Source organism: Pseudonaja textilis, chromosome Z, assembly GCF_049901715.1.
Source record: "Pseudonaja textilis isolate UNSWEBS1 chromosome Z, rPseTex1.2, whole genome shotgun sequence".
Lineage (NCBI taxonomy): Eukaryota > Metazoa > Chordata > Lepidosauria > Squamata > Elapidae > Pseudonaja > Pseudonaja textilis.
The window spans coordinates 128,693,226-128,707,130 of NC_142008.1; the positions used below are offsets into that span (position 1 = coordinate 128,693,226).

The 13,905-nt window shown below is 37.2% G+C and overlaps 1 protein-coding gene across 2 annotated transcripts in view; it reads right to left on the reverse strand.

Annotated features, from left to right (window-relative positions):
- Nucleotides 1-13,905, reverse strand: part of RUSF1 (RUS family member 1) — a 31,436-nt gene that overhangs the window by 7,344 nt on the left and 10,187 nt on the right. For both annotated transcript variants that reach the window (XM_026711812.2, XM_026711811.2), the window contains exons 5-12: nt 12,796-12,841; nt 6,004-6,036; nt 5,724-5,829; nt 2,548-2,649; nt 2,355-2,425; nt 2,025-2,209; nt 718-775; nt 347-417 (exon numbers count right to left, since the gene is read on the reverse strand). In XM_026711812.2, the coding sequence (XP_026567597.1) occupies nt 347-417; nt 718-775; nt 2,025-2,209; nt 2,355-2,425; nt 2,548-2,649; nt 5,724-5,829; nt 6,004-6,036; nt 12,796-12,841 (672 nt within the window). The remainder of the gene's footprint in view (nt 1-346; nt 418-717; nt 776-2,024; nt 2,210-2,354; nt 2,426-2,547; nt 2,650-5,723; nt 5,830-6,003; nt 6,037-12,795; nt 12,842-13,905) is intronic.

Sequence of the window (13,905 nt, forward strand, 5' to 3'; positions counted from 1 at the left end):
ATACATGCTTGACAAACAAATAAATAAAATAAAATAAAATAAAATAAAATAAAATAATAAAATAAAATAAAATAAAATAAAATAAAATAAAATAATAAAATAATAAAATAAAATAAAATAAAATAAAATAAAATAAAATAAAAATAAAATAAAATAAAATAAAATAAAATAAAGATTGGCTGAAAGTCGAGCAAACTTCCCAAGGAGTCTATCATCTCAGATCTCCCTTATCCCAGCTCAGGACTCTCTGCCACCCGATACCTGTCCCTCCGTGCCAAACAGTCAATCAATAAGAATTTGTGGTCGGTTAACTTCACAACTTCCTACACTATGATCACATACCCACCTGCTGGTCGGTTGAAGAAAATTAAGTAATTTGAAGCATTGCCTTCAAGAGCTTTCTGGAAGTCAGCAACACTGATGGGGATGGGGGTGGGGGTGGGGAAAATAGGAATAACAAAAGTTAAAGAAGGATGTTTTAAGGTTGAGAAGAGACCCTCTTGTTGAGTCTCTCAAAGAATGTTTTTAGCACTGAGAAAAAAAAAAGTTTGCATTTTCAGGGCCAGTTAAGAGTACAGAGGTTTCTTAGCATTTTTAAATTCCCGTAAAATATGTTCAGTTTGCTGTATTTGTTCACAGCTCAAATCAGTGATAAAATTCAACTTTAAAAGGCTAAGCCATGCATTCAGCTTCCTCAGAATAAGGGAGGAAACTCACCTGGAGGTCACTGCATGAAGAGGAGCCCCAAGAGTTATTTTGAGCTGCTGACGAAATCCTACGTTGAAAAATTTGTATCAGTCACCACCCTTGATTCAAATAATCCTGACCAATCATTTGGTGGAAGTCTTGCCTAAGTGGTAGAGCATGAATTCCATCACTACCGAAATAGCTACTCACAAGTGCACAGAAAACCTTTTACAGAATTTTCATGGTTTCCATCAAAAAGTAGAACTTTTAAAACCTTGGATTTATCAACCATGGCTGCAGAATGTTTGATGACCACTAGATGGTAGCAGGGTGGCACGAAACCCTTACATTTTATTTATTAATTAAATTTATTTGCTGCCCATTCCTATTGAAATGGATCTGAATGGCAGCTTTGCTGCCGTCTAGTGATTCCTACAGCTCAGAACTGCTGGTCCTAATTTATTAATTATCCTATTCCAGGATAATTAATAAATTCCCATCCACGATTCTCATCTGAATTGTTAGATTGGCCTATTGGCAAATGAGAACTTGAACAAAGCTATCCTTTCTTACTAAAATCAGACTGAGGTAAACCTCCCTTCCTCAGAATACTTCGTGCACTCCTAGGAGAAGAACTGGAAAACAACACACCCAGATATCTATAACCAATGGTGGGATTCAAAAACATTTACTACCGGTTCTGTGGGCGTGGCTTGGTGGGCGTGGCCATGTGACTGGGTGGGCATGGCTTTTTTTTTTTTGCAGCCACCACCTGTTTTTGGACCTTCCTAGCCTCAGAAGAGCCGGGGGGGAGGGGGGGCGTTTTTGCTTCCGTAAGGCTCCTCTAAGGCTCAGGAAGAAAAGGAACAGAGCATGGGAGGGGCACAGAACACCCCTCCAAGGTCCGTTTTGGGAGCTTCCTAGCCTCAGAAAAGCCTCTGTGGGGGGGGTGTTTTTACTCTCCTAAGGCTCCTCGGCGGCTCTGGAAGGCAAAAAATGGAGGCACAGCTGATCTTATCTACAGCTGATTGTCGGGAGGGGAAAAAAAGAAATACCTTAGGCGAATGTCAGGCAGGTAGGTGGGATGAGCGAGCATCAGGTGGGAGGGCGACCGGATGGGGGGCGTGGCCAGCCAGAACTTACTACCGGTTCAGCCACCCATGCCAAATTCTTGCTACCGGTTCGCCCAATGCGGTGCGAACTGGCTGAATACCACCACTGTCTATAACCATTTTTTTTAAAGCAGTCCCTCACTAATGGCCACTGTACTTTATATTATCAACACAAACATTGGGCATGGTACCACAGGATGCCTGGGATCATGAGACTTCAGATACCTAGCAGAAGGGGCTCCTGAGGATTGATGACAGCAGGACCAGGAACTTCTCCCCACTTCAAGTAATGCTGCAAGACCAGATGGAGCCGGGCACGGTTAACGGTCTCCATGCAAACTGCCCGCACTGCTTGATAGTTGGCGTAGAGATGGAGGATGGTGAAGAGAGCATAGAGGACATAGGTGAGGCTGAAGGAACGAGAAGGAGAACTGAGAAGAAGATTTCTTGTTCCTAATTTTATTTTTCCCAATACTCCATATATATGGAGGGAGGGAGGGAGGGAGGGAGGGAGGGAGAGAGAGAGAGAGAATGCAAAAACAGTATTTAACTCACAGGAGATTGTCCACTACAAGAGGGATCAGGAAAAGACTGAAGAGTAGGCCAGCTAAGTTCACTAGGGTCTCCTAAACAATGGGAGAAAGATGGGAGAAGGTTAGAAGAAAGTCGGTTTAGACTAGAGGTCCTTTATGATCTCCACTTGGCCAAGCCTTGGGCCGGGTGTTGCTTCTTTGATCCCTCATCTCACCTGGCTTCCATCTTTGGCTGATACATCGGCCATGTTGTCGCGGCGGGCCTGGTGCATGGTGAGAGCTGCACGGGTGGCCCCACCAGCTACACCCACAATGCACTGACATCAAGAGAAGATAAAAGAGAACAGAGCAGAAGATAAATGTGGTTGAAACGGTCACTGTCTCCACAACCATCCCATCAGGTTTGGTCTCTCCATTGTAGAGACCTCAGTCTGTTGCTTTCACTCCACTTTAACAGGTAGTCCTCAACTTACAATAGTTCATTAGGTGACTAAGTTACAACAGCACTGAAAAAGTTGACTTGTGTGACTTTTTCACACTTACAATCACTGCAGCATTCCCTTGCTCATGTCAGAGTATATTCATGAACTGGAATAGAGCTTAGTAACAAGGTCAGCCAATGAGAGCTGAATTGAGAGCTGAAACTTAGAAAGAATCTGGGTATGGTTTATCTCTGTTCTATACTCAGCTCTAAAGTGAAAGAGAAACTAACTTGCTTGCTCGCTTGCCTGCTGAACTAAAGTGAAGCTCTGTTTCTGAGCTCCTGAGTTGCTGTTCTGCTCTGAACCTGTAACATGTCTGCTTCTGTCTGAGTTTGCTCCGTTTTGGAGAAATCTACAACTGGTATTGTAAAGTTTACTTCATTGTTTATAAAGAAGTTAAATGCAGCCGAGGAGCTCCAGTCTGCAGCGCTTCGGGGCAGGCAGGAATCCGTGACTGTGCGCAGTTTCTGCCTGCGCTCGCTGCCGGAGTGCCCTGAGCCACCCGGCTTCAGAGCTACCCACCTCTGTAGAAGGTGGTGAAGATAGGGGGGATCTGGCAGGGTCGAGAGATATCGCACCTCTCTTCTCTAGCCGGCTACACCCCCTTTTCCGAAGGCAGCTGAGCAGCAGTCAGAAATGGCCGCCACTTAGAAGCGCTCAGCCGGAAAAAGAAAGTGCAGAAGGAGTTGAGAAGAAGTGAAAGGTTTTTTTTGCTGACTGGGACAAAGTAACAACAAAAGTACCCTGGAACTTAAAATTTGCGAAAGATACATCATTTCCAGAGATTTACAAGCGGCAAATGGAAGTTAAAAGGGAAAGTTTTTCTTTTTTTTTTTCACTCTCCTCCCTAACGTGACAGCAAATAGAAATGCAAGAGAAATAGGAAAAACCTGCATTGGCACTAATAGGTAATTAAATGCTAAAGGGATAAGGATTTCTGAATATTTTTAAAAAAATTTTTTGCTGTAAGTGGGAAGGGAGAGGAAAAGAATTGGAGCAGGATTTGGAAGTAAGGAAGAGATTGCCTAGAATCTTAAAGAACTATTAAATACTAACAAGACTTCTAAAAGATATATTTTAACTGAAACTTTGTAACTAAACAGTAACCCCAGAAAGAGAAAGTGAAGAAAGAAGAAAGTGCTAAAAGAAACAGCTTATTTGTTTGGTGACTTGGGGACTTTTGGGAATTATCTTTGACTAAAAACACTTGGGTGGTTGTTTTGGAAAACTTTTTCTTTCTACAATGGCATCACTTGTGGATGAATTGAAAATTGAATACAAAAATACAAAGAAGAAGAACAAGAAAGAAAAGACTCTCCTGGCACTCTTTTTTGATTTTTAGAAATGGCGATTTGCACTTATGAGAAACTGACTGCGCAAGAAGATGATTGGGATAAAGAAGAAGCCATCTTTGATGAATGTAACTTTATTTGGGGAAGAAAGGGAGAAAGAGGAAAAGAAAAAGGGGACTTTAAGACTTGAAAAAACAACCAAAAAAGAGAAAAATAAGGTGAAAAGTGGATATAATGTTAGAAAACAACAGAAAGAGGGAAAGCAGAAGAAGAAAAGGGGGTGGAGAGACAAGGGGGTAAAAAGGGCAGGGAGAAGAACAAGCAAGGTTGGAAGGAAGGGATGAGAAGCCTTAATGGTGGGGAGCAAGATGTAAAGAAACAAGATTCATTTAGAGATAATGGGTAAAGTTAACTGAAAAAGGGATTCTGCAAAGGTACATAAGATTATATTCTTATATTTGTACTTAGAAATAATGTTAGAAAATTAGAAACATGTGATCAAAAAATGGGATAAAATATTTAGTGTAACTTAGTGAAATTTTTGTAAATAAAAAGAAGGCAATGAAATAAATGAGAGAATTGAAGTAGGAGGAAATGGGAACATTTTAATGATACAATGATTTAAAATATGTGATGTGGGGGGGAAATAACTATGGAAAGTATAAGTGTTCCCATAAAAGTATGATATTCAACTGAAAAGTAACGTGTAAAATGTTTAAGATATAAATGAATATTAATATTAATGACTAGATTTGTATTGGCATTGATAGTTGTTTTAATTATATTATATACTTATAAAATTTTTTGTTTTTATAAAATATAATGTGTAATTTTAGAATGTACTAAACCGAATCCCAATGGAAGTCATGTATTATATTAAGTATTATAAATTTAGGGGAAAGAGTTAAAGGCGTCACACTCCAATCAGTGTACAGGAGAAGTTTTGTTTAAAGAGAAATAGATAGCTGGAAAAACAGACAAAGAATAATAAGCAATATGATTTGAACTGAGATGAAATAAATAAAATAAAATTAAGAAAGTTAAAAGAGGCGAGAAGCTATATAGAAAACGGAAAATGGTAATAAGATATGGAATGGTATGTAAAATGAACATGAATTTGAATTTGTGTCTGTACGAAGAGATGTAACCCTGGATCAAGCAGCTTTCAGAAAAGATGTTTTATGTTTTTATGTTTTGTGTGTTTGTGTATTGTCTTTGAAAATTAATAAAACTTGTTTAAAAAAAAAGAAGTTAAACGCAGCCTCAGTCATCTACGTTTACTTTTCTGGCACTGAATACATGCTGCAATACTCTGAACAGGTCAAGTGATGAAAATTCGGATGCTTGGCAGCTGGTTCGTATTTATGTGGGGTACAGTGTCCTTGGGCCATGTGACAAGTCAAGTCAATGGGAAAACCAGATTCACTTAACATCCTTGCTATTAAATTAACAATGTGATGATTCACTTAACAACTATGACAAGAAAAATCATAAAATGAGGCAAAACTTACTTATCAGATGTATCGCTTAGCAACATAAATTTTGGGCTCGATTGTGATCTTAAGTCGAGGACTACCTGAATGGCCATCTGCCCTTCTTGCACTCTCGCTTTTTTACCTTGAAAAAGCCACTAGCGCAGACAATGAGCGTGAAGCATCCTGGGAAAGCGGGCGCCACGATCTCCATGAAGATGGCCACGTCGTTGAGCACATCAGCAAAGAGTCTAAATGGCATTGAAAAAGTCACCCCATTAAGGTTAGAAATCAATCAGCCCAACCCAAGCGTACCTTTTGGGTACAATGCCCGCTGTGGTTATGCATGAATGTGTACCTAAGACTGGGCATGAAATCTATTAATTGGAAGTCAAAACTGAAGGAAGGGCCTTATAACTCTTTACCTCCATTGTTTAGCATCACAATCCAGTTTGCTCCTGGAAAAAAAGAGAGAAAACAAGCAAGGAAGTAACAAGGTTTAAAGATCGAGTTCAGGTGTGGACTAGCATCACAGATTCACATCCACACTTATAATTCCCTGGATTGATTTACCCCCATTACTAGGTCTCAGCCCACTTCCCAGGACAGAATGGGACCATTCAGCATGACCAACACACTGAAGGCAACTCACCATGGGACAATTTAACAGTTCAATCTAATTTTTAAAAAAAAAGTATTTTAATTTTTGCCATCCACATTTCATTTTGTCCCTCCTTTTGCATTATTTACCAATTCTATTCCACCATTTCTTTGATATTTTGTCCTGCAGAGAATTGTCCTGCAGCAAGCAAGCCATAGCAAGTTGTCCTGTGATGAGACGGTCACAGTGTGGTAAAAGTATCACTGAAGGAGGATGCATGATTAATAGATGACACTTTGAGTTCTTGGGGAGGGGAGTAGGCAATAAATGAAATATGAATTGCCCCATCCAAGGTGATGAGAGAATATAACAGATAACAGATAATCAGTTGGAAGGGACCCTGTAGGTAATCAAGTCCAACCCCCCCATCCAAGTGGGAGACCCTACACCATTTCTGACAAAGGGCAGTCCAATCTCCTCTTGAAAGTCTCAAGTGAGGGAGTTGGGAGGAGCTTGCGCCGTGACGATACGGTCTGCAATCGAGTTCCTCGATTGCAGCCGATATCTCCGTTATCGGCGGTCCAAACGGACCTATGCTGTCCCGTAGGGACAGCTATCGTGAAGAGCGTACCCTGAGGACTCCGGGGATATCGCAAAATCCCTGGAAGACCCTGGTGAAGCTCTTCTTGCTGGCGGCGGAGAGGCAGCCTCCATGCTGCTGAAGTCGGGGCGGCTCCAGAAAGAACGGGTCTGAGAGAGAGTCTGTCGGTTGGGTGAGAAACTTTTTTTTTATTTAATTTTTTTGAGTCTTGAAAGTTCACTCTGATTATCAGAAGAAATCTGTGTGATTTTTTTTTTGACAAAACTGACTAAGTGGCGTTTTTTTTTAAGGGAGACGTCAAAGAGAGAATTTATTTGCTTTTTTTTTCTTTGCTTTCGGACTTCATTGCTATTTACTGGATAACTGGACTGTTCCTTTTTATATTTATATGTTTTATTCTTCCTTTGGATTTTTCATTTTTAGGCTAGAGGCTCCCTTTGTTTATTTTTGTTTATTCTTTTTGCTTTTATATGTTTGTGTATTCCTTGCCGGCTTTTCTTTTTCTTTTTTATGCTGTTCAGAGAGGAGGGGGAAAGTGAGAACTAAGAAACTTTGTAACACTGCCAACTAGAGGCTTGGAAACATTTTACTTGAACTGGAAAAAGACGAAGCACTCCTTCTCAAGGACATCTTTTGATAAGATAGAGGAAAGCGCTTTGTAGAATATTATTACAGGTGTCTTTCTGGATATTTATGGCTTAGCTTTGAAGCTTGTGGGAAAGAGAAGGAGTCATAATTAGAGCCTTGGACAATTAAATAGAGTGCAGTGTATTGCTGCTTACTTTCTTTTTCTAATTCTTTTTTTTTTTAGTTCCGCCACCCCTCCACCAGTATCAAGGTTTTTATTTTTAAGTTTGATTTATTTCCAAAGGGAAGCCTCTGAATTTTTTTTTTATTTTTATTCTATTTTGATCTATTTTATTTTATTTTTTCTCCTTTTTATTTGGATTCTGCTTTTCTTTTTAATGTATATCAATGGATTATTTCTTTTTTCTTTTTTAATTGAGATTTTTTTTTGGCTGGATTAAGGTGTGGAATTTGAAGAATTTTACTCTTCTTGCTTTTTGTTTTGTTTTTTCTCTCTTTTTCTCTTTCCCTTCTTTTTGGCTTTGGCCTTGTTTATCATTATTATTACTGGGTTTTTATTCTTATTTTTACTCTCTTTTGTGGATTATTATTTTTTTTAATTGGATTAAGGTCAGGAAGAATTTGAAGAATTTTTTCTTTTTTTCTCTTTTTTTGCTCTTTTCCTTTTTCTTTTTCATGTTTTTTTTCTTTTTCCCTCATTATTGATTCTTTTTTATTATTGGCCTTTTCATTTTGGATTATAATTGGCTACTCTTTTTGGATTAAAATTTGAAAGAACTTGAAGAGCTGGAACCATTTAAAATGAGTAAGAAACTTATACCTTCGGGTGCCTCTATGTCTACTTCTGCCTCCCCACCATCTGGACAGCGTTCAATTCAGACAATGTTAAAGCAAGATAAAGAAAAAGAACAAGAAAGAGTATCTTTTCAGATGATTATGCAAGGAATTCAAGATCTTAAGATAAAAATAGATACCATTGAACAAAGAACAGGGAGGACGGAGGAAAAAGTGGAAAGTATTCAACAGATGATGGCAAAATATGAGGAGAGGCTTCAAAAAGTCGAAGAAGGGGGTAAACGAAGAGAGGAGAAGATTGGTAATATTGATAATAGACTAACAGTGATTGAACAAGAAAAAAGTGGGATGTTGAAGTGGGAGTTGGATAGATCAGAATTCTATCTCAGATTTCAAAATACAGAAGAAGAAAAAGGACAAGACTTGGCTGCGATAATGGTAGGAATCTTGGCGGATGCGTTGGAGATAACAGAAGAGAAGATGATGGATGGAAAAGATGAGATATATCGAGTTTTTACAAGATATGCGATGAGAAATAATCTGCCCAGAGAAGTCCATATTAGATTTACTAAAAAATCCATGAAGACACAAATATTACAAGTGGCAAGAGAGAAGATATTGAAATATAAAGGTAAAGAAATTTTGGTTTTAAAACAAATACCTAGAAGAGTGAGAGAGATGAGAAGAAAATATCGATTCCTGACCAAAATGTTATTGAAAAAGGAGGTGACTTACAGATGGCTGATCCCAGAAGGATTGATGTTTACGTGGCAGGAACAGAGACATAGAATTGATTCAATTGAGAAAGCAGAACTGTTCTATGCAGAAGTTTTTGGAGGGAGAGAAGGAGAGGCAGAAAAGGAGGTTCCACTAACTGAATCCCAAGAGGAACAAATGGAGATTGGAAAAGAAGAAGGTGCAGTAGGTGGACAAGTGGATATTAAAGATCAGCGTGAACCAAGACCCACGAGAGTGGTTAAATCTAAATATAAAATATAATCATGGAAGAGAAAAAATTGATTACAATGAATATAAATGGACTGAATTCAGCTGCTAAGAGAAGGAAGATTTTCCATAAATTAAAGAAATTAAAGTTTGATATAATTTGTCTACAAGAAGTACATATTAAAAAGCAACATGAACAATTGTTATTATAACCAAAATTAGGGAAATTGTTTACCTCTTTGACTCAATGTAAGAAAAGAGGGGTGGTCCTATATATTAAAGAGGCTATCCCAGCAAAAATGATTTATACAGATGAAGATGGGAGAATATTAATGGTGGAAATAATGGACAATAATAGAAAGATACTTTTGATTGCAATTTATGCTCCGAATGATAAACAGGAAGAATTCTATAAAAAATTACATGCCAAGATGGCTGGACTGGACTATGCTAATATAATTATGATGGGAGACTTCAATGGAATTGTGGACAATAAACTTGATTATATTGCAACAGCAGCAAAGCATAATAGAAAAACTCTTCCTAAATCTTTTTTTAAAATGACAGATGAATTAACTTTAAAAGATATATCGAGAGAAAGAAATATTAAACTTAAGCAATATACGTTCTATTCAAATAGACATTTATCATGGTCCAGACTTGACATGATTTGGATCTCAACAGACTTAATATCTAGTATTCAAGAAGTAAATATTGAAACAAGTACTTGGGCGGATCATAATCCATTGACAATTAAATGGAAGGGACAAAAAAAAAGATCGAGATGGACATTAAACAACACTATTTTAAAGGAGAAAGAATTTATACAATGGATGGAGAAAGAATTGGCTTTTTTTTTTAAAGAGAATAGAAAAGAAGACACTTCAATACAGAATGTTTGGGATACAGTGAAGGCTTATGCTAGAGGCTTGATAATAGACTATACAAGAAAAAAGAATATTAGGAAAAGGCAAGCTTTCAAAGCCTTGGAGGATGAATATAAAAGACTCGAAAAAGAACTGCAGAAAATACCACAGAAAAAAGATGTCAAATTGAAACTGGATATAACTAAACATAAAATGGATTTAATAGAGAAAGAGGAACTGGCACAGAAAATTAGGAATGCTAAACAGAATTATTTTGAAGATGCAAATAAGCCAGGTAGATGGCTAGCATATAAGTTGAGAAAGGAGAAAGAGTCGAGGAAAATATTGCAGTTAATAGATGACCAAGGTAAAACTTGTCATGGCAGCAAAGAGAAAAAAGAAATTATTTATGATTTTTACAAACATTTGTATAAGAAAGAAGATATTGATGAGGAGAAAGTTAAACAATACCTGCAGAATGCAAATCTACCTAAGATACCTAAAGAGATTGAAGAAATGTTAGAAAGCAATATAACAATGATGGAGTTAAGTCAAGCACTTAAGAAACAAAATAATGGAAAGGCACCAGGTCCAGATGGGTTATGATTTGTTGTTGGGTTGGCATGCATTTTTATGGTATAAGGGAACCAAAACACAGGGGTACTTTAGAAGACATTATATACGGGAGTCTCTGTGGTTAAATTGGGAGAAGACAAAAAAACAATGTTATTTGAAAATTCCAGTTTGGTTATCGACGATAGAAGCGTTTTCTTACCCTATAATTTATAAAAAGGAACAAACAGTTAGCTATGGGGAATTACTAGATGAAAAGGGTGAACTTAAATCGATACAAAAATTAGAGGAACAAGGTATACAGATGAATTGGTTTTCATATTTGCAAATACATGCAAAGTATCATGAGGATTCCAAAACAGAGGATTTTATGATAAACAAACTGATTTAGATAAGATTTTGATGGGTACTGATGAAAGGTGATTAAAAAATTATATGGTTACTTATTGGAAATTAAGCTGGAGGAAGAACAAGTTAAGGAAACGATGATTGCTTGGGGAGGAATTTTGGATATGGGATTGATTTAGAGAAATGGCAGAATTTATGGTTGCAAAATTATAAAATGACAATGTCTACAGCCTATAAAGAAAATTTGTATAAGATGTTTTACAGGTGGCATTTTCCTCCGACAAGGATAGCAAGAATGTTCAAGAACAAATCCGAAAAATGCTGGAAATGTCATCAGAAACCTGGTACATACTACCATATGTGGTGGACTTGTGAGGATGCTAGAAAATATTGGACTAAAATCCACACGTGGCTGGAAAAAATGACAAAGAAGCACATAGACTTGAAACCGGAGTTTTTTATTGGGAATCTTACCAGATGCTTATAGTAAAGAGTTGAAATATTTGATTGTAAATGTATTGACTGCGGCTAGGATTGTATTTGCAAAGAATTGGAAAAATGAGAAAATTCCATTACAGGAAGAAGTTATAAAGAAAATATTGGAATGTGCTGAGATGAGTAGATTGACTTTTGAAATCAGAGAGCAAGAAGATAAACAATTTTATACAATTTGGGATCTTTTCTATCAATGGCTGAATGATGAAATACAAAAATAGAATATTTGAAATGCTAGATAATAAGGAATAATATTGAATTTATTTTTCTTTTCTCATTCTTGGTATTGGATATTATACTTATATAATGGTTTTCTTTTTCCTTTTTTTTTCTTTTATTTTAGGATAGAACTGGCACGATTATATGATTTGTTTTAGAATAAATCACTTAAAACATAGTTATCTCACAAAGGCATGATCAAATAAAAGTGTAGTCAAATTTCTTTTTTTTTAAATAATAATGATATGATGATTTATAAGTTTGTATTGACAATAAGAGTTATTATATAAGGTAATTGTAATTGTGACTATGAAGTGAACGCACAAAACTGATGAACCAACCGACTCACTGTTTGTATATAAATATGGGGGAGCTGATGTTTTTATGTTTTGTCTGTTTGTTTGTATGTTAAAAAACAATAAAAACTTTTATAAAAAAAAAAGAAAGTCTCAAGTGATGGCGCTCCCACAACTTCCAAGGGCAACTTCTGTTCCATTGGTTGATTGTTCTCGCTGTCAGAAAGTTTCTCCTTATTTCCAGGTTAAATCTCTCCTTGTTCAGTTTCCATCCATTATTCCTTGTCTGGCCTACAGGCACTTTAGAAAATAGCTTGACTCCTTCCTCTCTGTGGTAACCCCTCAAATATTGGAAGACTGCTCTCATGTCTCTCCTGGTCCTTCTCTTCACTAGACTAGCCAAGCCCAGTTCCTGTAACCGTTCTTCGTGTGTTTTAGTCTCCAGTCCCCTAATCATCTTGGTTACTCTCCTCTGCACTCTTTCTAGTGTCTCAACAACCTTTTTATAATGTGATGAACAAAACTGGATGCAGTACTCCAGGTGTGGTCTTATTAAGGCTTTATAGAGATGTATTAGTACCTCATTTGATCTTGATTGTATCCCTCTGTTAATACAATGATGATTGCATTAGGGTTTTGGGCTGCTGCTGCACATTGCTGACTCATATTTAGCTGGTTGTCCACTAAGACTTTAAGATCCCTCTCAAAGTTACTGCTATTGAACCTGGTTTCACACAGTCTATATGTGCATTTTTCGTTTTTCTGGCCTAAGTGTAGGACTTTACTTTTCTCTACATTGATTTCATTTTGTTAGATACGGCCCAATGTTCTAGTCTGTCAAGATCCATCTGGATCTTGAGCCTATCTTCTTGGGTGTTAGAAGGACTCACCCTTTGCTCCAAGCGAAAGCGATTCGGCCCAACATTCCTGTTCCATCTGTCATGGAAAAGACAAGAATGGTTTGAATGGCAACACAGGGAAAAAATATAAAAGTAACACAAAGAGAGATATCTGAGAAAGTAGGAGACCATGGCTGGTAGATGGCTAGAGGAGGAGAAAGCAGAAGGGGCTTGAACACAGGATGACCTGAGGCCAACATGGCTTCAGGGACTCCAGGCCCACCTAAACACAGATTCTATGCAAGCAGCTTAATTGTTTTTATCCCACAGCTTTATGCTTTATGCTTGCTCAAACTTAAGGAACAATTATTTGAAGGAATTGAGATCTAATCAGCCATCACGCCCAGCACATTTATTGATAGACACTGATACAACAAATTTTGCATGCAAGAGACCAAATTTTCACAGCATTTTATGTGGTTTGCATATAGTTTCATAGTTGTTAGTCTTTTTATTGTTTTTAAATTGTTTTATTGTTTTAAGGTGCTGTGACCCATCCAGGGCCACATCTATGAGGATATAGTAGTAGAAATCAATTTTATCAATAAAATAATCATCATGTAAATGGCATAACCCCAGAGTTGCTTCAAAAGTGAGATGGGTGCCAGATAAATTTAATAAAATCATTTGTGTGTCATTTGCCTAATAGACAAATTATGCAATAACTGATTTCTGGATTTAACATTTGTGAATGATTAACTATTAACTATTTCTATTTCATTATGACTGCCTCATAATGACATCTAAAATTTTGGTTTAACAATGGCGCAAAGCAGACATGGTTGTTTGTAAAGCAATACTCGGGGCTTAGGTTAGGTTGGCTTGCTCAAAAGTAAACAAGGGTTAAAATAAACCATGATGAATGTTGGAGAACCCACTATACTAATTTTGTGTTGGGTTTAGAAATCAAGGAAGAATGATTAAGGCCTTGGGAGCCTATTACATTAGGTGAGGATTAGGAGAGGCAAAGAGGTGAACTTCTCCAGGGGATCTGGTGGCACAAGAAATAGGACTTGTCAATGGAAATAGCAATAGAATACAAGTGAGGAAACTGGTGATGGAGAAAGGCCTTCTACCATGAGTAGGAAAGACTCAGAAATT